This window comes from Hemiscyllium ocellatum, chromosome 36 (assembly GCF_020745735.1).
Source record: "Hemiscyllium ocellatum isolate sHemOce1 chromosome 36, sHemOce1.pat.X.cur, whole genome shotgun sequence".
Lineage (NCBI taxonomy): Eukaryota > Metazoa > Chordata > Chondrichthyes > Orectolobiformes > Hemiscylliidae > Hemiscyllium > Hemiscyllium ocellatum.
Window position 1 is genome coordinate 45,516,947 of NC_083436.1, and position 24,887 is coordinate 45,541,833.

Sequence of the window (24,887 nt, forward strand, 5' to 3'; positions counted from 1 at the left end):
TGATACAAATTTTCTACGATCAACAAATTCCAATCCTTCTAAACCCTGCAAAACATGGGTCGTTTGTCGGTTATGTTCATGGCATAAATGTTACAAGTAGTTAAGGATTAAACAATCTGACTATGGAGATTTTCTTTATTTTCTATGAGAATACAGTGTACTGCAGTTTAGAAGAGTTAAGGTGCTAATTTGTTGGCAAGTTGACTCTGCTGAGGTTTTGCTATTGTGTTGCCTTCCCTGGTGGTCTAGTGGTCAGGCTTTGGCACTTTCACTGAGGCTGCATGGGTTCGATTCCAGATCGGGGAATGAGAGTTTATCATGCTAACTTATCGTGATGACCGATTCTAGGGAAGCATGGTGGCTCAATGGTTAACACTGCTCCTTACAGCATCAGAAACTTGGGTTCAATTCGAGCCTCTGGTGACTGTCTGAATGGAATTTGCACATTCTCCCCGTGTCTACATGGGTTTCCTCCCACAGCTCAAAGATGTACAGGTTGGTTGATTGGCCATGCTAAATTGCCCATAGTGTTCAGGGTTAGCTATGGTAAATATGGGGTTACAGGGATAAAGTGGGATGCTCTTTGGAGGGTTGATGCAGGCTCGATGGGTTGAATGGCCTCTATCTATACTGTGTAGGGATTCTATGATACTAATATTCTTGCAGCAAGACATGGCCCAGGGCCAAGTGCACCTAATACATAAAATCTACCCTTCCTATCTACTACATTTTAAAGGGTGTTTCAGGGCCTTTTAGATAAGCACATGAATATGCAAAGAATGGGGGCATATGGAACAAGGGCAGGCAGAAGGGATTTGTTTAATTTGGTGTCATGTTTGGCACAGCTTGTTGGGCCGAAGGGTCCATTCCTATGCTGGACAGTTCCATATTCTACCTTCATTCAAAAATTCAATATTGTAAAAAGTTAGTAGTTTTTCCCTCCAATGTCCCTGTACTTTCTATTTGTCACTCTCTTTGTTTAAATGATACACAACAAATGTTAAATCATTTGGAAATTTTTAAAAACTTATTCTTTGTACTTTTAATCTGGACACACATGGGGAACATGTGGGAAGGCAATGACATTATGTAATTCAAGTGGACTAGCAATCCAGAAGACTAGGATAATGTACAGCAACTGGGGGAATTTGAATTCAGCTAATAAATCTGGAACATGAAGCTCATCTTAGTAACAGTGATACTGAAGCTATCATCAATTATTGTAATATCCATTGCTAACGTTCTTTAAGGAGTGAAATCTGAGCTTATACCTAGCATTATTTGTGGCTCAAAGCCCACAGGAATATAGTTTTGTGTTAACTGCCCTCTGACATGGCCTAGCAAGCTACTCAGTTCAAGGTAAGAGAAGGTGGGCAACAAATATTGGCCTGGTTGCTGATATCACACTCCAAGAAAGGAAAAGAATACTTTGTTACTTCTGTAAACCACCATCATCACATGTTTAATTACCAAATGTGTAAGTGTGAGAGATTAGCAAGAAAATTGACAGATTATTTGTCTCTATTTACCCAGAGACATTAAGTTCAATAATAGCATAAGTCCTGTGACGTATACCTGGAAATTTTACAAAGACTAAGAGTGGGAACTGGAATTATTCGTGACTATGGGAATCAGTTGCATATTAGGGACTGGCCATGACAGCGATCTTCCTTTATTTTAAAGAAAGCAGCATTTTTAAAAATGATCTTGATCCCATTCTTAGGCCATGAAAACTGTTACAAATATGTTCCACATTTGAAATTCCTCGAGGACTTATGTTTTGAAGGATTGTGGAAAAAATGATTTATTTTATGTTTTTTGGAGTGATTTCTATAAAAGCGGGATTTGAATGTTCACTGTGGACATTGGGGACTTTCTTTAACAAAGCTTCCTCATTATTACATGACTGATTATAACTGCGGGCTTTGCTGTTGACCCTGCTGGGACTGATTTGAACAGTGACTGGCTTGGAGAGGTTCTTACTTTATCTGGCCTTCAATTGGGGAACAAGAAGCATGTAAGGAAGGACTGCTGAGCTTACTTTTCCTTTTTACAGAGTCATAGAAATATACAGTACAGAAACAGACCTTTTAGTCCAACTCATCATGCTGACCAGATATCCTTACCTAATCTAGTCCCATTTGCCAGCACTTGGCCCATATCCCTCTAAATAGGTAAAAACAAGGACTGCAGATGCTGGAAACCAGAGTCTAGATTAGAGCAGTGCTGGAAATGCACATCAGTTCAGGCAGCATCCGAGGAGCAGGAAAATCGATGTTTTGGGCTAAAGCCCTTCATCAGGAATAGAGGCAGGGTGCCTGCAGGGTGGAGAGACAAATGAGAGGGGGGTAGGGTGGGGAGAAAGTAGCATAGAGTACAATAGGTGAGTGGGGGTGGGGATGGAGGTGATAGGTCAGAGAGGAGTGTGAGCGGATAGGTGGAAAGGAAGATAGGCAGGTAGGACAGGTAATGGGGATGGTGCTGAGCTGGAAGGTTGGAACTAGGGTGAGGTGGGGGAAGGGGAAATGAGGAAACTGGTGAAGTCCACATTGATGCCCTGGGGTTGAAGTGTTCTGAGGCAGAAGATGTGGCGTTCTTCCTCTAGGCTTCAGGTGGTGAGGGAGTGGCAGTGGAGGAGGCCCAGGATCTGCATATCCTCGGCAGAGTGGGAGGGAGAGTTGAAATGTTGGGTCACAGGGCGATGGGGTTGATTGGTGCGGGTGTCCCGGAGATATTCCCTGAGGCATCAATGTGGACTTCACCAGTTTCCACATTTCCCCTTCCCTCACCTCACCCTAGTTTATTCATTTCCCCTTCCCCAACGTCACCCCAGTTTCAACTTCCCCCTTTCCACCTATCCACTCCATCCTCCTCTCTGACCTATCACCTTCATCCCCACTCCCACTCACCTATAGATCTTGTCTATTTATCCTATGCTTGCTCTTCAAGATTTTATAAACCTCTCCAAGGTCACCCCTCAGCCTCCGATGCTCCAGGGAAACTGCCCCAGTCTATTCAGCCTCTGCCCATAACTCAAACCCTCAACCCTGGCAACATTCTTTTAAATCTTTCCTGAACCTTTTCAAGTTTCACAACATCCTTCCTATAGGAGGGAGACCAGAACTACACATAATATTCCAAAAATAGCTGAGCCAACATCCTGTACAGCCACAACATGACCTCCCAACTCCTGTACTCAATACTCTGACCAATAAAGGAAAACATACCAAATGTCTTCTTCACTATCCTATCTACCTGCAACTCTACTTTCAAGGAAAAATGAATCTGCACTCCAAGGTCTCTTTATTCAGCAAGACTCCCCAGGATATTACCATTAAGTGTATAAGTCGTGCTCTGATTTCCAAAATGCAGCACCTTCCATTTATCTAAATTAAATTCCATCTGCCCATTGGCCCACCTGAGCAAGATCCCATTGTACTCGACGTAACCTTCGCTGTCCACTACGCCTCTAATTTTGGTGTCCTCTGCAAACTTGCGAACTGTACTTCCTATGTTCACATTCAAATCATTAAATAAATGATGAAAAGTAATGCACCCAGCATCAATCCTTGTGGCACGCCACTTGCCACAGGCCTCCAGTCTGAAAAGCAACCCTCTACCACCATCCTCTGTCTTCTATCATCGAGCCAGTTCCGTGTCTAAATGGCTGGTTCTCTCTGTATTCCATGTGATCTAACCTTGCTAACCAGTCTTCCCATGAGGAACCTTGTCAAATGCCTTACAGAAGTCCATATAGATCACGTCCACCGCTCTGCCTTCATCAATTCACTTTGTTACTTAGAGTCATAGAGATGTACAGCATGGAAACAGACCCTTCGGTCCAACCCATCAGATATCCCAACCCAATCTAGTCCCAGCTGCCAGCACCCAGCCCTTATCTCTCCAAACCCTTCCTATTCATATACCCATCCAAATGCCTTTTAAATGTTGCAATTGTACCAGCCTCCACCGCTTCCTCTGGCAGCTCATTACATACATGTACCCCCCTCTGCGTGAAAAAGTTGCCCCTTAGGTCTCTTCTATATCTTTCCCCTCTCACCTTAAACCTATGCCCTCCAGTTCTGGACTCCCCGACCCCAGGGAAAAAACTTTGTCTATTTATCCTATCCATGCGCCTCATGATTTTGTAAACCTCTATAAGGTCACCCCTCAACCTCTGCGCTCCAGGGAAAACAGCCCCAGCCTGTTCAGCCTCTCCCTGTAGCTCAAATCCTCCAACCCTGGCAACATCCTTGTAAATCTTTTCTGAACCCTTTCAAGTTTCACAACATCTTTCCGATAGGAAGGAGACCAGAATTGCATGCAATATTCCAACAGTGGCCTAACCAATGTCCTGTACAGCCGCAGCATGACCGCCCAACTCCTGTACTCAATACTCTGACCAGTAAAGGAAAGCATACCAAACGCCGCCTTCACTATCCTATCTACCTACGACTCCACTTTCAAGGAGCTACGAACCTGCACTCCAAGGTCTCTTTGTTCAGCAACACTCCCTAGGACCTTACCATTAAGTGTATAAGTCCTGCTAAGATTTGCTTTCCCAAAATGCAGCACCTCGCATTTATCTGAATTTAACTCCACCACCTGCCACTTCACAGCCCATTGGCCCATCTGATCAAGATCCTGTTGTAATCTGAGGGAACCTTCTTTGCTGTCCATTACACCTCCAATTTTGGTGTCATCTGCAAACTTACTAACTGTACCTGTTATGCTCACATCCAAGTAATTTATATAAATGACAAAAAGTAGTGGACCCAGCACCAATTCTTGTGGCACTCCACTGGTCACAGGCCTCCAGTCTGAAAAACAACCCTCCACCACCACCATCTGTCTTCTACCTTTGAGTGAGTTCTGTATCCAAATGGCTAGTTCTTCTTGTATTCCCTGAGATCTAGCCTTATATGGCCATGACATCAGTGATGACAAAACTTCCAACATATGCTCTTGAGTCAACACTTAGCCCTTTATTTTACATAGCCCCCGCCTGAAAGCCTATGTTTATAAGGACCATCTTTATGGTTATTTTACCAAACATCCTGATCTGGTATGGCATCCTCTTTGAGGATCTGAATTTATTCTTAGACTAAGAATAAGCTGTTTTTTTCACTACTCCTCCCCTTGAGGTGGAAAATAGGCAATTTTTGATGTTTGGATTCTTCCTTGCCACTTTTGTGGTGTTATATGGAATTACGTCAAGGTCAGGGAAGCATAAACTTCAATGCCTGCACTAAATTTCATGTCTTCTTGTTTTGAATGCTTTATAAGTATTCTTGATAATGTATCAACAGGAGTTTAATATTTACCCTGAATTTATTCAGGGAAGGTTGCTTTTCAAGTTTGGTACTGAGTTCACTACTTTTTGTCATTTATGTAAATTATTTGGATGTGAACATAAGACATATAGTTAATAAGTTTGCCAGAATTGGAGGTGTACTGGACAGCAAAGAAGGTTGCCTCCGTGCACCGCAATCTTGATCGGATGGAGTGGCAGATGGAGTTTGGTTGAGAAAAAATGTGAGGTGCTGCATTTTGGAAAGTCAAATCAGGCCAGAATTTCTACACTTAATGGTAAGGTCCTAGGGAGTGTTGCTGAACAAAGATACCTTGGAGTGCAGGTTCATGGTTCCTTGAAAGTGGAGTTGCAGGTAGACAAGGTAGTGAAGAAGGTGTTTGGTATGCTTTCCTTTAATGGGCAGAGCATTGAGTATCAGAGTTGGGAGGTCATGTTGCGGGTGTACAGGACATTGGTTAGGCCATTTTTGGAATATTGTGTGCAATTCTGGTCTTCCTGCTATAGGAAGGATATTGTGAAACTTCAAAGGGTTCAGAAAAGATCTAAAAGGTTGTGGCCAGGCTTGAAGGGTTTGAGTTATGGGTAGAGGCTGAATAGGCTGGGGCTGTTTTCCCTGGAACTTCGGAGGGTGAGGGGTTACTTATTATGGAGGTTTATTAAATTATGAGGGGCATGGATAGGGTAAATAGACAAAGTCTTTTCCCTGGGGTGGGTGAGTCCAGAACTAGAGGGCATTGGTTTAAGGGCATGGGAAAGATATAAAAGAGATCTAAGGGGGCAACCTTTTCATGCAGAGGATGGTGTGTGTATTGAATCCGTTGCTAGAGGAAGTAGTGGAGGCTGGTACAATTACAACTTTTAACAGGCATTTGGATGGGTGTATGAAAAGTTAGAGGGATGTCTGCCAAAAGCTGGCAAAGGGGACTAGATTTATTTAGGATATCTGGTCAGTATGAACGAGTTAGCCCAAAGAGTCTGTTTCCATGCTGTACATCTCTGACTCTGTGATAGTATCGTGTTACATTAGCTTCACATCTTTGTTATGTCCTTTGTATTTAACAATGTAACAAGAGAGTTCTGATTCTTTCATTTAGATGTAGGCATTGCTTGCAAAGCCAGCATTTGTTATCCATCTCTAAATGTCTTTGAACAGGGGGAGTTGCTAGTCATATAAGGCAGTTAGGGGTCAACCAAAGTACTATGGATTTGAGCAACATGTTGGCCAGACCAGACATGCACAGCAGATTTCTTTCATGAAAGATGTTAACAAAACATCTGTTTCTTAACATAAACATAGCCCCTGGAGAAACTCAGCATGTCTGGCAGCAAGTGTGGATAGAGAAAAACTAAGTTAACATTTTGAATCTTCTTTAGAATAGAAAGGTATTGGAAAATAAACTTTTTTATGGTCAGACCATTTCTCAGACCAGCTTTCAATTCTAGTGTTAATAAATGAATTTAAATTTCATCAGCTGCCTTGGTAGGATTTAGATCATGTCCCCAGCATATTAGTTTAAGCCCCTGGATCACTAATGCATTACTACTAAAGCACGGAGTCCCCACATGATCAGTTTTAATCTTGAAATGTATCCAAAAGCATAGTCAATGATGTTGCAAGCCTGTGTACCTCCCAGGAGCTTCTTTTTCTGTGATTGTATATTTCTGCCAGAGTTTGTGATGTATAATAGGTCGTGTGATACCAGTTTTCTGTACCTGGAACAACAATGCTTCAAGTCCTGTTGCTAATGCATCTGCTATTACAACTGTTGGAAGCTCAGGATCATACTGAGCCATGGTCTTAGAAAATAACATTCCTTTTTTCTCAAGATTTCTTTTGGTGACTATCCGAACACCTGGTCTTGTCTTCTGAATTGCCTTGAAGAATCGTTATTCTCCACTTGATATGGTCAGACTTTGCCTATGAAGTTGACTATTTTTATGTCATTCCATCACTTTTCTAGGTGGTGGGAAGTCTTTTCTGCCTTTCATTTTCTGTGGGTCTGACATGAGAGGCCATTGACAACACAATGAGCCGTATAAGCTATATTATGGGTTTTGAGAACTCGCTATTCTCATTGAGTGTCCAGCCTACATTTGTAGGTTTAGAGTATTTCTGACTCTTTGATCATGTTCTGTTTTTATTGTCCATATGATAAGAAACACATCACATTTCTTCCAATGTGTTCCAAATTACTTATTCAAAGTTTCTATTCTTCATCAAGTGGTAACTGCTATAATCCACTGTCTGTGTTAAGTTTTGTCAAGATGTACTTTTAATGAGTTTTACCAAGCTATCATCCACATTAGCAGCCATTGGATGTACTTCAACTACTGTGACTTTGTTCAATTTAGTAAGGACAACACGAATTTTGAGAGATCCATTTGGTTTTGGAATAGGTCCCATACCAGAACTCGTAGGTCTGTTAACTGGTAAAGAACCCCTTGCCGAAGCATTGTATCAATATTTCTTCTGACATTTCCAGCATTGGGTATGGGATTTTTCTAGATGTAAATAGACAAATAGATTTTGCATCTCCCTTGAGTATGTTGTGATGCGCTGTTCTCAGTTTAGCAATTTTGGAAATTCACTGTTTGAGCCTTCTCAATTTCAGCCACTTTGTTAATTAATTTCAGACCATATATTCCTTTCTGTTTAATATTGAGCATTGTTTTGGTTTGAATTATATGTATTTCAAAGAGTTCCCTGTCTTTGTATTTAAGCTTTGTAGTTAGGTGACCGTTGATCTGTAGTATGATCTCTAATGGACCTAGCAGAAGAATTTCTTTAGCCAGAGAGTGGCAGATCTGTGGAACTCATTACCACAGAAGGCTGTGGAGGCCAAGTTAATGTGTGACTCTAACACAGATAAGTCCTTTAACTAGAAAGGGGATCAAGGGTTATGGAGAGAACACAGGAGGATGAGGCTGAGAAACAACTCATCCATCATTGAATGGTGGAGCAGACTCCGTGGGCCAAATGGCCTAATTCTGTGGTCCTATGTCTTGTGGTCCAAGATCGAAGAAGATCATTTGGCCCATTGAGTTTGTGATGGATCTTTGAAAAAACTATCCACATAGACAGAGTCCCCTACCAAAATTTTTTTTTCTTTTCAAGTTGTTATCAAATTAATTTCTGAGAGTTACTATTGTATCTGCTTTCATTGCCCTTCCAAACATTATAATCCAGACTGTGGAAACTCACTGATAAAAGAAACTATCGTCTATTCCTTTTTTGAGTTAATTAAATCTGAGTCCCTCCGGTTAGTGACCCGCCTGCCAGTAAAAACACATTATCAACATTGTTTATAATTTTGTACTGCCTTAAGTCAATTACATTTTGCCATCCAAGAGGTTTCTTTTTAGCAATTAAGTTTGCTGTGAATTTTTATGGTCCAAGACACAATGTGGAGTTAGATCTTTCAAAGCTCTGACTTTGTGGGAGATTTTGGGGAAACATTTAGATCAGAGGGAGATAATGGAACTAGATGTTGGTGGTCCTTTGTTTTCTTTGAGGATCTATCTTTATTTCCTGAAGAGATTGAACTCGTTGGGTAAAGTCTGTGATTGATAAGTTTATTCCCTGTCTGCTGAAAGCAGTTAGTTCAATAATGGGTATCCTACACACAAGTGACAAATATTGAAGCCTTGCAGAATCAACAGTTGGAGATTTACTTTAAGAAAATTACATTGCCAGAGGACTGGTGGCATGGTGTTTGCAAATCTGCCTTTGGTGGGTGACAGTCTGTTCTATGTGTTGATTTGAGCCAACATTATGGGCTGGCTACAATTTGTTGTTTGCATGGGATTTTCAGGCCTACTCCAGCAGCTAACTGGGTAATAATGAAATTCGAGAGCTGATTCTTCTCAGAGGTAGCCAATTGCAGGTGAATGAGATCCAGAATAAGCATTTAGGGCCTTTACTTATCTACCAACAAGTCTCTGTGCTCCAGCACAGGTACTGAGGTTGATTCTAAACACGTAAATTCCAGCCAGGAAGATAACAAGTGGTTGATGTGTGTCTTGGAGCTTGCCAAACATTAGTGAAAAAGGCCTTGCCCATTCACTTTTTACTAATTTTTATTTGGGTGATCAAAATCAGCTCTAGTGGGATTGGCTAGGTTAGGATATTAACTGCCAAGATTGATCTTCAGTTCACACCCCTCCCAGTGCAGAACTGAAGCAGTGTGTCAATCCAGAGAGAACAGAGCACTGGAGGGTCTTTCCTAAGCTAGTGCCGCTCTTTGAGAGGGTCAGTACTGAGGGATGGTCACACTGTTGGGGGCTGCACTGTCGGGGGGTCAGCGCTGAGGGAGCACCGCATTGTCGGAGGGTCAGTACTGAGGGAGCCCCACTGTGACAGGGTCAGCAGTGAGGGAGCACCCCACTGTGAGACAATCCGTAGTGAGGGAGTGCTGCACTGTCGGATGGTCAGCAGTGAGGGAGCGCACCACTGTGAGAGGGACAGCATTGAGGGAGCGCCGCACTGTGAGAGGGTCAGCAGTGAGGAAGCGCCACACTGTCGGGGGGTCAGCGCTGAGGGAGCGCCACATTGTCGGAGGGTCAGTACTGAGGGAGCCCCACTGTGACAGGGTCAGCATTGAGGGAGCGCCCCACTGTGAGAGAGTCAGCAGTGAGGGAGCGCCCCACTGTGAGAGGGTCAGCAGTGAGGGAGCGCCCCACTGTGAGAGGGTCAGCAGTGAGGGAGCGCCCCACTGTGAGAGGGTCAGCAGTGAAGGAGTGCCCCACTGTGAGAGGGTCAGCAGTGAGGGAGCGCCCCACTGTGAGAGGGTCAGCAGTAAGGCAGCGCTGCACTGTCGGGGGGTCAGCGCTGAGGGAGCGCCACACTGTCGGAGGGTCAGGACTGAGGGAGCCGTACTGTGGGAGGGTCACCAGTGAGGGAGCACCCCACTGTGAGAGGGTCAGCAGTGAGGGAGCGCCCCACTGTGAGAGGGTCAGCAGTGAGGGAGCGCCCCACTGTGAGAGGGTCAGCAGTGAGGGAGCGCCCCACTGTGAGAGGGTCAGCAGTGAGGGAGTGCTCGACTGAGAGAGGGTCAGCAGTGAGGGAGCGCCCCACTGTGAGAGGGTCAGCAGTGAGGGAGTGCTCGACTGAGAGAGGGTCAGCAGTGAGGGAGCGCCCCACTGTCGGAGGGTCAGTGCTGAGGGAGGGACGCATGGTTTCCTATATTATGACTCGACTTTAAAAGTACTTCAGCAGCTGTCTAGAAGTTTTGGATGCTCTGGAATTATGAGTGGCCACAGGGAAATGCACATCTTTCTCTGATTGCTGCATGTCAACAGTTGTATTGAGTAATATGTCTTCGAATTCTAGGATCGAAGAGAAAAATAGCCAAGGTTACTGTTGCAGAATTTAAATTGCACTTCTGATAAAGAAATGCCATAAATGGATAGAGTATTGTATCATCAATGTTTGCTTTTGAAAATCAAACAATGGGTCAAGATTATATTATCTCATACATGAGGACTGGACATATGGATGAGCTTGTGGATGTCTTGTGACTCTCTGCCCTCTGTTAGTCACCCCTTTGGCAGCAAAGGGAAGAAGAAAATTAGAGGGTAGATGGAACGTGGCATTGGGGTAGGAGGAGGGCAACAGTAAACCTGGGGTGGAAGTATCCTTTGTGGACCAAAAACATTATTTGGTTTAACAAAAGATTATTCCCACAGGGAATGCCAGTCTGCTAAGTATTTCCAGCATTTTCTGTTTTTATTTCACATTTTCCATCATTCACTTTTTTTAAATTCTTGAAAAACTCATTTTGGCTGTGTCTGTAAATATTTGGTTGTCTACTCATAGTTAGAACATAATTACAACTTCTGAATGACCAGTGCAACAACTCCAAAACAAAACAAAGCTCAGCAGGTCTGACCTTCGTCAGGCTGCTGGACTAGAAACATTAACCCTGTTTTTCTGTCTGCAGATGCTGTAGGACCTGCTGAATTTCTCCAACATTTGTTTCAGATCTTCAGCATCCACAGTTCCTTGTATTGTTTGGGAGTTAAAAACAGCTAACTGATTAATTACATATTTAATAACCTTGCTGGTTTTCCTTCTCATAGGCACAGTCATAACAGATGAATTTTACTTCCATTGAATTTACAGAAGACTAACTTAATCATTTTGAAAGGAGGTTAGGGTGCTGGCATAGAGTCCAGTTCAAAGGGACATCAGGTTAAAACCAGAGCCAGGTCATTCAGGATAGAAGTTGGGAAAGACTACTTCACACAGAAGGCAGTAGGAGTCCAAAGGTTAATCCAACAAAAAGTAGTCGTTGATGGAATGTCAGTTTAAACTCTGAGATTGCTAGATCTTTACTAAAGAGATGTGAAAATAAGGAGATAGGTAGGTAGCAGATCAGCTACAATCTTATTGAATGACAGAAAGGCTGAAGCACCTGAATTGCCTCTCCCCATTCCAGTGTTCTTATTTTCCTTCAACTCACCAGAATTATAACACTGCAATTCCACATCCCTGTCAGTTCCCTCATTTCATAATCTTATATATTTTATCATTCCTTTTTAATGTACATCATTCAATAACTAACTTGTCATCCATTGAATATTAGGAGGCTTACAACCTGGAGAACGACATAAATCCAACATTTTGGGCCAATTGATGTATCTGGAAAGTATGAGTTAAATTAAATCATGATTTAAAACAATGTCTTTAATTAACTTTGCAAAAGGGGCCTGTGTTTTTTGTGAATGCTGTGCATGCTACCCTGATTCAGATTGGATTGGATTGGATTGGATTGAATTGAATTGAATTGATTGTCACATGTACCAAGGCACAGTGAAAAGCTTTGTCTTGCGAGCAATACAGGCAGATCATATAGTTAAGTAGCATAGAGAGTAAATGATGGGTAAACAGCAGCAAAAACAAAAACACAGGTACAGGTGAATGTTGAGAGTTTGAGTCCATTCAGTATTCTAACAGTAGGGTAGAAACTTTGTGAAACGGGCTGGTGTGTGTGTTCAGGCTTCTGTACCTTCTTCCCAATGGTAGAGGTTGTTGAAAAACATTGTCAGGGTGGGATGGATCTTTAAGAACGCTGGCAGCATTTCCTTGACAGCGGTGCTGGTAGATGGATTCTATAGATGGGAGGTTGGTCTTTGTGATTGTCCAGACTGAGTTCACCACTCTCTGTAACCATCTCTGATCTTGAATGGTACAATTGCCATACCAGGTAATGATACATTCAAACTGAATGATCTCAATGGCGCATCTATAAAAGTTATGTGCCATCCTGCCAAATTTCCTCAACTGCCTGAGGAAGAAGAGACGTTGTTGGGCCTTTGTAACCAGCACGTCCATATGAAGAGGCAGTGGTTTCTCACTTTGAGTTAATGATTTCCTGATGAGCCAGGAGCTTGTACGTGGAATTGACAAACGGACCCATCACTGTCAGATATCAAAGTGGGGCCAGTGGGAATGTGAGAATTATTGATTTACTGCAGATGCTATTCACAAGAAAGCTTATGAGCTTCAGGTTTGGAGTTAAAGATTCAGTGATTGTATTACAAGGAAGGTCTGTTGACTGGATCTGTGAAATGATGGGATGATAGAAGGATTTATAAAAAGTTAATGGTTTCCAATTGTTACCTTTGAAATATTATGAAAGGTGCTATATGAATGCAAATCCATGTCTCTCCTTATTTTCTATTATTCTCTCTCCCTCACATGCTTCACTTATAAATAACCCCAGATTATTGACTGGGTCAAAATTTTGTACAGATCATGCATACCTACTCTTGTCACATGGCTCTGATAATTTCGTATTTGTGGTGAAATAAGAAAGTGAGGAACTGCATCAGAGCAAATAATAATTCTGATTCTAACCTGCCCGTTTTTTAATTTTATCTCTCAATACCTGGATCAATAACAATCTGTAGGCTTTGCCAGACTGGCAAAACAATTTAGTTGAAAGACAGAATTTTTGGGGAACATTACAGATGGAATGTAGGAGGTTAAACCAGCCGTGGAAGGCAGAATGGGGAATTCGTCCAACTGAATCCCTAGCCCCAGAGCCAATGCTGATGGAGATATTCAGGTGTAGAGTGCAGCGTCCGTCATTTTGTCTATATCATTGAGGGCTTACACTGTGGTCAGAAAAAGGATTCTCTGATATCGTAGCCATCTGGCCCATCGTTCTTTCTCCTAGTTTGGAAACTAAATGGTTCCTTTTGAGACAGCACAAATTGCAGCATATTTTCCTCTGTGCTTCACTGGAAAGAAACACCTGATGGGAAACATGATGCACAGACAAGTACACACATATAGTGGACCTGATTTGATTTTTTATTCATTGACTTAAACAAATGAAAGATCAGGTCTGCTATCCTTCCATCCCACTCCTTAATTTCAATTGTTTAATCATTGAGTTCTTGCAAGAGAAGAACAAGCTGCTGTCATGCAGTACAAGTTTGATAGAGTTTTGTTGTGTTGGGGTTTAAAGGGTTATGGAATTAAAGTGAGTGTGTAGAGTTGGATGTAAATCAATCATAGTCCAACTAAATGATTTTTTAAAAAGGCTTGAATACCTGAATGAACTTCTCCTGTTCCTGTATATATTTTTGTGGAATCCTGACTTTGAGGTTCACAAATAGTTGTAAAAAGGACTTATTATCATGCATATGGGCTTCATCAAATATTCATTGTCATTTCTATATGGTTTAATAGATTGAGCTATTCATGTACACATGCTTGTGACATATATTAATATGTCCTCTTGTCACACGCCCATTCACAGGAATGAATTTCACACAGTGTCTTTGTTACCATGTATTCATTAACCTGGATATATTTGCCTTTCTACAAACATCAGCACTTCCCAGGAAAATTTGGTAGAAAGAGAGATGCAAACAAAAAGCAGTAACATGATTTGCAATTCAAATAAACAAATGTGTTTCTATTTCATAATGTTGCTGAACAGTTTTTCGTAGGAAACAATAAATGTTTGAAAAAAAAGGATGTAAATTCTCTGAAAATGACTGTTCTCTCAGCACATGCTAAAAGCAAAAATGGAGTCCAAAAGTAATAAATATGCAAATAATTGTCCTTGTTCAGACAGCATCTTGTTCTGAACTCTTACCAACAACAACTTGTATCTTTTTGTAACACCATGATCCTGTAAGTGTCCCAAGGTGTCTCTCAGGTGAGATTGTCAAGCAAAGTTTGGCACCAAGACACAAAAGGAGACATCAGGATCTTTAATAAATTCTAAAACCAAGAATGTTGGAAATATTCAGCAGATCTAAAGAAATAACAAACAGTTGTAAGAGTAGATGCTACTGCCTGCTGAGCCTGTTCCTCAGTCTGTACCATCTATGGCCTCAAAATTACTTTCTTGCCTACTTCCTATATTCCTTGATTCCCAAGTGACAAAGATGTGATAATATTTGTGTAGAAACAAACAGAACTTACATTTCAAGACCATGACCTTTCAGCAGAATTGGAATGGCTCAAGATTTTGAGCAGGAAAAAGGAGCAGAGGAAAGAATGAACTAAAAGCAAGATCTGTGATAACGTGAGGTGATAAAATGATAAAAGGGATCACAGGGCAAGCAAATGGGAATATTAAAGGGACAAGTAAAGACACAAAAGGTGTATTTGAAGGATGTTAATTATCTGAGAGCAAAGCCAAAGAAATAGGACAGGAGGAGAAAAATAAACAATGCCAGCAAAAAGCATCACACAACACAAACTAGAACTATGGAACTCTTGTTCAATATGTGAATGTACCTACTAGAGAAGGTGCGAAACTTGACCTTTTCTTGGGAAATAAGGCATGACAAGTGACTGAGGTGTCAGTGGGGAAGCACTTTGGGGCCTGTGATCATATATCTATTATTTTAAAAAAATTATGGAAAAGGATGAACCTGATCTAAAAGTTAAAGTTCTAAATTGGAGAAATGCCAATTTTAGTGGTGTTAGGCAAGAACTTTCAAAGGTTGGTTGGGAGAGGCTATTCGCAGGTGAAGGGGAGGTTGAAAAGTGGGAGGCCTTCAAAAATTGATAATGAGATTTCAGAGACAGTATGTTCTTGTTGGTGCAAAGGGAAAGGCTGGTAGGTGTATGGAATGTGAGATGACTAGAGAAGTTGAGGCACTGGTCAAGAAAAAAGATGAAGGTATATGTCAAGTAAGATAGCTGGGATCAAGTGAATCTCTAGAAGAGTATAAAAGCTTCAGGATTATACTTAAGAGGGAAGTTGGGAGGGCAAAAAAGGAGACATGTGATAGCTTTGGTAAGTAGGGTTAAGGAGAATCCAAAGAGGTACTATAAACTACCCGATGAAGGAATGGCACTCCGAAAGCTAGTGCTTCCAATTAAACCTATTGGCTATAATCTGGTGTTGTGATTTTAACTTTTAACAGCAAAAGAGTCACTAGGGAGAGAATAGCACCTCTTAAAGATTAGTAAGACTGTCTACTTGTGGAACTAAAGGACATGAGTGAGACACACATGAGTATTTTGTGCTGTGGAAAAGGACATTGAAGGTAGTGAACTTGGGGAAATAAACAGTCATATCTTGAAAATGATCCAGAAGAGGAGACACTGGATGTCTTAAAACACCAAAAAGTGGATAAATCCCCAGGACCTGATCAGGTGTACCCCAGTCCTTTGTGAGAAGCTAGGGAAGTGATTGCTAGGCCCCTTGCTGAGATATTTGTATTATTGGTAGCCACAGGTGAGGTGCCAGAAGATTGGAGGATGGCTAATGTGGTGTCATTATTTCAAAAAGGTGGTAACGAAAAGCCATGGAACTATAGATTTGTGAGCCTGATATTAGTAATTCCTTGCTGAAAATGTGTTGCTGGTTAAGGCGCAGCAGGTCAGGCAGCATCCAAGGAACAGGAAATTCGACGTTTCGGGCACAAGCCCTTCACCAGGAATGAGGAGAGGGTGCCAGGCAGGCTAAGATAAAAGGTAGGGAGGAGGGACTTGGGGGAGGGGCGATGGAGATGTGATAGGTGGAAGGAGGTCAAGGTGAGGGTGATAGGCCGGAGTGGGGTGGGGGCGGAGAGGTCAGGAAGAGGATTGCAGGTTAGGAGGGCGGTGCTGAGTTGAGGGAACCGACTGAGACAAGGTGGGGGGAGGGGAAATGAGGAAACTGGAGAAATCTGAGTTCATCCCTTGTGGTTGGAGGGTTCCCAGGCGGAAGATGAGGCGCTCTTCCTCCAACCGTCGTGTTGTTATGTTCTGGCGATGGAGGAGTCCAAGGACCTGCATGTCCTTGGTGGAGTGGGAGGGAGAGTTAAAGTGTTGAGCCACGGGGTAGTTGGGTTGGTTGGTCCGGGCGTCCCAGAGGTGTTCCCTGAAGTGTTCTGCAAGTAGGCGGCCCATCTCCCCAATATAGAGGAGGCCACATCGGGTGCAGCGGATGCAATAGTAATTAGTAATTCCTTCTGGAGTTACACCGACACCACTCCCCACTTTTTCCTCCACTACATTGATGACTGTATTGGTGCCACCTCGTGCTCCCACGAGGAGGTTGGACAGTTCATCACTTCACCAACACATTCTCCCCCAACTTTAAATTCATCTGGACCATCTCTGACACCCCCTTCATGGGCCTATCCACCTCCATCAATGATGACCGACTCAACAGACATTTCTTTACAAACCAACCGACTCCCACAACTACCTGGATTACACCTCCTCCCACCCTACTTCCTCCCACCCTACCTCCTCCAAAAATGCCATTCCGTATTCCCAATCCCAGGAGGACCAGTTCCACCACAGAACACACCAGGTGGTCTCCTTCTTTAGAGACTGCAACTTCCCCACCCATGTGGCTGAAGATGCCCTCCAACACGTCTCATCCATGTCCCAAACCCCACTCCTCCATTCACAACAAGGACAGAAACCACCCCCCCCCCCCCCCCCCCCCCCACCCCCCGGTCCTCACATTCCACCCCACCAACCTCTGTATACATTGCATCATCCGCCAACATTTCAATACCTCCAAACAGACCCCCCTCCCCACCCATATCCACTTTCTGCAAAGACCGTTCCCTCCATGACTACCTGGTCAGGTCCACGCCCCCCAACAACCCACCCTTCCCTCCTGGCACCTTCCCCTGCCACCGCAGGAATTGTAAAACCTGCGCCCACACCCTCCCCACTCACCTCCATCCGAGGTCCCAAAGGAGCCTTCCACATCCATCAAAGTTTCACCTGTACTTCTGCACATGTCACTTACTGTATTCGTTGTTCCCAATGCAGTCTCCTCTACATTGGAGAGACAGGACTCCTACAGAGAACACCTCCAGGACACACGCACCAATCAACCCCACCGCCCTGTGGCCAAACATCTCAACTCCCCCTCCCACTCTGCCAAGGACATGCAGGTCCTGGGCCTCCTCTACTGCCACTCCCTCGCCACCTGACACCTGGAGGAAGAATGCCTCATCTTCCGCCTCGGGACCCTTCAACCCCAGGGCATCAATGTGGACTTAAAGAGAAAATGCTGGAAAATCTCAGCAGGTCTGGCAGCATCTGTAAGGAGAGAAAAGAACTGATGTTTCGAGTCTAAGTGACCCTTTGCCAAAGCCTTTTATCAACGTGGACTTCACCTGTTTCCTCATTTCCCCTCCCCCACCTTACCCCAGTTCCAACATTCCAGCTCAGCACCGTCCTCATGACCTGTCCTACCTGTCGATCTTCCTTCCCACCTATCACCTTCACCCCCACCTCCATCCACCTATTGCATTCTTTGCTCCCTTCTCCCCAACCCCACCCCCTTCCCATTTATGTCTCCACCCCTAGGGTCCCAGCCTCATTCCTGATGAAGGGCTTTTTCCCGAAACGTCAATTTTCCTGCTCCTCAGATGCTGCCTGACCTGCTGTGCTTTTCCAGCACCACTCTAATCTTGACTCTAATCTCCAGCATCTGCAGTACCCACTTCTGCCTAGCTGACATTAGTGATGGGCAAGTTGTTGGAGGGATTCTGAGGGACTGGATTTACTTGCTTTTGGAAAGGCAAGGACTGATTCGAGTTAGTCAATATGACTGTGTATGGGAAATCGTGTCTCAATAACTTGATTGAGATTTTTGAAAAAGTAACGAAGAGGATCAATAAAGGCAGACTGGTAGATGTTGTCAACATGAACTTCAGCAAGGCGTTTGACAAGGTTCTGCATGGTAGAATGGTTATATGATTAGATCACATGGAATCCAAGTGGAATTAGCCAATTGGATACAAAATTGGCTTGAAGGTAGGAGTGTGGTGGTGGAGAGTTGTTTTTCGGACTGGACTCTGATCAGCGGTGTGCTAGGCCCACTGCTTTATGTCATTTATATAAATGATTTGGATGTGAATATAGGATGTGTGGTTAGCAAGTTTACAGATAACACAAAAATTAATGGTGTCGTAGACAATGACAAATGGTAAATTCAGAGTACAATGGGACCTTGATCAGATGGGCCAATGGGTGGAAGAGTTGAGGATGGAGTTAAATCTAGAAAATGTGAGGTGTTGTATTTTGGTAAGGCAAATCAGACCAGGACTTATACAGTTAATAGTAGGGCCCTGGGGTGTGTTGCCAAACAAAGAGACCGAGGGGTGCAAGTGTATAAATCCGTGAAAGTGTAGTCATGGGTAGATAGGATGGTGAATTAGGCATTTGGCATGCTTTCCTTCATGTTGGGAGTTGGGAGGTCATTTTGTGTTGTACAGGACATTGTTGAAAATGTGTTGCTGGTTAAAGCACAGCAGGTTAGGCAGCATCCAAGGAATAGGAAATTCGACGTTTCAGGCATAAGCCCTTCATCAGGAATCATTCCTGATGAAGGGCTTATGCCCGAAACGTCGAATTTCCTATTCCTTGGATGCTGCCTGACCTGCTGTGCTTTAACCAGCAACACATTTTCAACTGTGATCTCCAGCATCTGCAGACCTCATTTTTTACCTGTACAGGACATTGGTCAGACCACTTTTAGAATACTGGTCTCAGAGCTATAGGAAAGATGTTATGAAACTTGAAAGGATCCAGAAAAGATTTACAAAGATGTTGCTGGGATTGTAGGGTTTGAGGTATAAGGAGAGGCTGAGGCTATTTTCCCTGGAGCACCAGAGGCTGAGGGGTGATCTTACAGAGGTTTATAAAATCATGAGGGGCATTGTCAAGGTCAGTTTCCCAGAGTAGGAATGCCCAAAACTAGAGGACATAACTTTAAGGTAAGAAGAGAAGATTTAAAAGGGATGTGGAGGGAAAATTCTTCACGCAGAGGCTGGGGTGTGTTTGGAATGCTGCAAGAGGAAGTGGTGGAGGCTGGTACAAATGCAGCATTTAAAAATCATCTGGATGTGTATATGAGTAGAAAGAGTTTAGAGGGATATAGGCCAAATGCTGGCAAATGGGACCAGATCAGTTTAGGATATCTAATCGGCATGGATGAGTTGGGCTGAAGGGGCTGTTTTCATGCTGAACAACTCTATGACACTATAACTCATTGACTTCAGATGACAGTGGAGTGTCCAGTCAGTCAATGTGATGCTGTTGTTCAAGCTTGTGTTGAACTACATTGGAGTAGTGAAGCAGTTTAAGGATAGAGTGCAGAGTGGCTTCCTAATGAAGGGCTTCTGCTGAAACATGAGTCTCCTGCTCCGCAGATGCTGATCTTCTGTGTTTCTCCAGTACCAACTTTTCAACTCTGAGGATAGAGTGAGGTCAGATTGTAAAATTGAACTGACAGTGGCAGGAGGATCTCTCTCAGTACTGACCCTCCAACAGTCAGCATTCCTTCAATAGTGCTCTGAAAATGCAGCACTCACTTAACACTCATAATGCAACTGTGGTGTATACCCTCTCTACTGACTCTGATAGTGCAGTGCTCCCCCACTACTGACCCCCCAACAGTGTAGCATTCCCTCAGCACTGACCCTCCGACAGTGCAACCACTCGCACAATACCGACCCTCCGACAGTGCAGCACTCCCTCAGCATTGACCCTCCCATAATACAACACTCCCTCAGTACTGACCCTCTGACAGTGCAGCACTCCCTCAGTACTGACCATCCGACAGTGCAGCACTCCTTCAGCATTGACCCTCCCATAATACAACACTCCCTCAGTACTGACCCTCTGACAGTGCAGCACTCCCTCAGTACTGGCCATCCGACAGTGCAGCACTCCCTCAGCATTGACCCTCCCATAATACAACACTCCCTCAGTACTGACCCTCTGACAGTGCAGCACTCGCACAGTACCGACCCTCCGACAATGCAGCACGCCCTCAGTACTGACCATCCGACAGTGCAGCACTCCCTCAGCACTGACCCCCCAACAGTGTAGCGTTCCCTCAGCACTGACCCTCCGACAGTGCAACACTCGCACAATACCGACCCCCCGACAATGCAGCACTCCCTCAGTACTGATCCACTTCAGATAGCACAGTGAACCCTCAGTGTTGACATTGAGAGTTTTCAGCTCTATTATTTATTAGAAACTGTACCATGGCTGAAAATTTGAAGCTGGAAGAGACCATCTTGCAGGTTCTCCATAATAGGAGCTTATGCTTTAGAAGCAATCTTCAAATAAAATATTGTGAATTGGTGACTGATAATTTGAAGCCTTTCTGCAACTTGTTGACTCTTCTGCATTTCTCTCTTTCCTCTAGGATCTAGTCAACCACATGAATACCCAGAGCGAGAGCTGTGCTTGGAAGAGTACAATGCTCCTAAAGATGCAACATTAGGTATGCCAATGTGGCAGGCTGTACCTCAGTTACTGGCACTATGCTTAGGTTGTGTCAAAAATCGGAATGGGAAACCATATATCCAGAGGGAAACAGCCAACATTGCTGGTACAGTAGACTGGGTAGAGGTGAATATTGCTAGATTTGCAGTATTATGATTATAGGAAGTAACAAATTTTAACAGCCTTCCCTCATAAACTTTTCTCAACATAAACTCTGCCACCATTAACATGACTCACACCAGGTCATTTATCACTGTCTCCCCACTTAGAGGATTAGTAAATAAAATTACAGCATGTGAGATTGAGGGCAATATACCAATCTGGGTTGAGAATTCGTTATCAGACATCAGCATCATCATCATCATCATCACCAGCAGTCCCTGTCAGACGAGGATGACTCTCTTCCACACTCAGGGTGAGTCTGTAGGTGGCTGTACAGTTCAATGTGGCTACCACAGGCTCTGTTACACTTGGGGCAGGTGGTGGTCACAAGCAAAGGTGAATGGGATGTTGGTGTGACAGTGTGCTTCATTTATATCTGACAGCAAGTGTCGAGGTGCTTGACGCTTTCCGAAATACAACTCTGCCACTTTGGACCATCTTGGGCCAGTCATTCCCAGGTGTCTGTGGAAATGCCACACTTCATCAGTGAGGTCTTGAGGATATCACTGAAGCACTTCCTCTGTCCACCTGGGGCTTACATGCTGTTTTGAAGCTGGGAGTAGAACACCTGTTTGGGAGTCTCCTGTCAGTCACGCAGATGACATTCCCAGCCCATCATAACCGATCAAGGGTGGTCAAGTACCTTGAAACTGGTGATGTTGGCCTAGTCAAGGATGCTAGTGTTGGAGTGTCTACAAACCCTACAGAACGGAAACAGAATCTTCAGTCCAAACTGGTGCATGCCGACCAAAACATTCACCCCATTTCCCTGCATTTGGCCCATATCCGTTTATACCTTTCCTATCCAATGCACTTGCCTCAACCCCTTCTGCTAGCAGCTCATTCCATATGCATACCATCCTGTCTGTAACAAAGTTGCCCCTCAGGTTCCCTTTTATTTTTTTCCCATCTAACCTTAAACTGATGCCCTGTAGTCCTCGATTCCCCAACCCTGGAAAACAGACTGCGTGCATTTACCATGTCCATGCCTCTCATGATCTTATACACTTCTATAAGATCCCCCCTCCCTTAGACTCCTACGCTCCCAAGAAAAGAAATCCTGGCTTGTCCAACCTCTCCCTATAACTCAGACCATTGTGTCCAGGCAACATCCATGTAAATTTCTTCTGCACTCTTTCCAGTTTAATAACATCCTTCCTACAGCAAGGTGACCAAGACTGAACACAATGCTCCAAGTGCAGCCTCACCAACGTCCTGTACAACTGCAACATTACTTCCCAATTTCCATACTCAGTGTCCTGACTGATGAAGGCCAAAAGCATTCTTCACTGCCCAATCTACCTGTGGCTCCATTTTCAGAGAACTGTGTACCTGAACTCCAAGGTCTCTCTGTTCCAATACACACCTTAAGGCCCACCTTGATTTGACTCTCCACTCTTATCTATATTAAACTCCATTTGCCATTTCTTGGCCCATTTCCCCAGCTGATCAAGGTCCTGCTGCAATTTCTTCCCAGCGGATTTACAGGACCTTGCGTTGGTGGTACTGTTCCAGTGCCTGGAGGTGTCTGCTGTGGACGGTCCAAAAGAAGAAAGTGAGCACCGCAGATGCGGAAGATGGAGCCGAAAAGTGTGGTGCTGGAAAATCACAGTCAGTCAGGCAGCATCCCTGGAAGAAGAACACCTCATCTTCCACCTTGGGACCCTCCAACCACACAGGATCAATGTGGATTTTACCAGTTTCCTCATTTCCTCACCCCACAACCCCCCCCCTTCCCCCTCCGCCCCCCACCAACCTTATCCCACATCCAACCTTCCATTTTGGCACCACCCTCCTGAACTGTCCTACCTGTCCATCTTCCTCTCCGTACCACCCTCCTCTCTGACCTATCACCTTCACCCCCACCTTCATCTATCTATCACAATCCCAGCTACCTTCCCCCCCATTTATCTCTCAGCCCCACATTCCCGATGAAGAGCTTATGCTCAAAATGTTGATTCCCCTGCTCCTCATATGCTGCCTGACTGGCTGTGCTTTTCCAGCACCACACCTTTCAACTGTAGACAGTCTGTGTCTCATATAGGAGGGCAGGAACCACCACAGCTCCATAAACCATGTTTCCAGCTGTTGAATGACACCACTAAGGCATGTCCTACAGTAGTGTCAACAAACCTAGTTTCAAGTAAAGTCCAGTATGCTGGTTAGATTAGATTCCCCACCGTGTAGAAATAGGCCCTTCAGCCCAACAAGTCCACACCGACCCTCCGAAGAGCAGCACACCCAGACCCATTCCCCTGCACCTAACAATACAGGCGATTTAGCACTGCCAGTTCACCTAACCTGTGGGAGAAAACCGGAGCACCCGGAGGAAACCCACACAGACACTGGGAGGATGTGCAAACTCCATACAGACAGTTGCCTGAGGCGGGAACTGAACCCAGGTCCCTGGTGCTGTGAGGCAGCAGTGCTAACCACTGAGCCACCATGCTGCCCTGTTAAGTGGGTGAAAAATGAAAAGAAGGCTATAACTTTGCTTGTATTGAGTATAATGTTAATGATCAGTGTTAGGAGGGTCTTGTGGTTCAGTGAAATTATCTCTACATCTGGTCAGCAAATGCAGGTTCAAGTCCTATCAGCCCCAGATATATTGTATATCATGCTGAAATAGTTTGATTTAAACAACTATCAGCCCTGTAATAAAACAAAGATGTTGGAGGTCTGAAACACAAAATTATCAGCTCTGTCAGCATCTGTGGGAAGACAGCAGAGTTAAGGTTTAAAGGTCCAGCAACTCTTCATCAGAACTGTTAGCAGCTAGGAAAGAGTGGTGTTTATGCTGAAGACAAAATAGGGGGGGGGGGGTGGGGGGCGGTGTTGGGATTGGTAGAAATGGGAGAAGTGAGCAGATAGGTGGAGATGGAGCTCAGGTAGAGAGTGGTATGAAGAGGGTACGTAAACAAGGAGATTTTGGATAGCAGGCCAGCACAGAAGCAAGCTGAAGAATGGATAATAAGAGCACAGAGTAGGAGAGAATGGCTGAGTTGTACTGGAAGCAACACATATAATATAATAGGCTTATGTGTGGGTAAGAATGGGTGACTGTGCTAAAAGCAACTCGTGTCATAACAGGACCTGTGTGGGATGGGTATAAAGCATGGAAGGATAGAATCAGGGTCGAAAGTTACTTCACTCAATGTTGCATCCCAGAGGTTGCAGGGCCCCCAAGCGGAAAATGAGACTTTGTTCTTTTGAGTTTGTGCTGAAATCTGGAAGTCTTCAGCAGGCTTGCGACAGAAATGTTGCCGTGGGAACACAGCGGTGTGTTGAAGTCCTGACTGCTTCTGAAGATTAAATCAGACAGCAAGCTCTGGCAGGTCTACAAATGAGACAGTTGCTATCTGACATGCCCTTTGCTTATCCACAAGCTATTCTACACTTCTCTCATTTGATGGATTTGTCATTGAAATGTAGGATGTGAGATTATGGTATCTACTCAGTAGATTTCCACTAAATTTTCCAGAAGAGCTCAGGGTTTGACCATTTCAGTTTAAACAACATGAAGAGTCTTAATCGTTGCCAAGCAATCTTGTCTCTCCTGCACGTTCTTCAATCTGATGTGTTTACGGGATACATCTTGCCTTGCCCTGTTTACACTGATCCCAGATTCTCACCATGGAAAGATTAGAAAGTGTGAACAAAAAAACAGAAATTGCTGGAGAAACTTGG

At 44.0% G+C, this 24,887-nt stretch overlaps 1 protein-coding gene across 3 annotated transcripts in view; it reads left to right on the forward strand.

Moving 5' to 3' along the window:
• Positions 1-24,887, forward strand: part of LOC132833370 (B-cell scaffold protein with ankyrin repeats-like) — a 290,257-nt gene that overhangs the window by 38,673 nt on the left and 226,697 nt on the right. For 2 of the 3 annotated variants that reach the window (XM_060851590.1, XM_060851592.1), the window contains one exon: positions 20,959-21,036. The exons of the other annotated variant lie outside the window; for it this stretch is intronic. In XM_060851590.1, the coding sequence (XP_060707573.1) occupies positions 20,959-21,036 (78 nt within the window). The remainder of the gene's footprint in view (positions 1-20,958; positions 21,037-24,887) is intronic. 3 annotated transcript variants of the gene reach the window in all.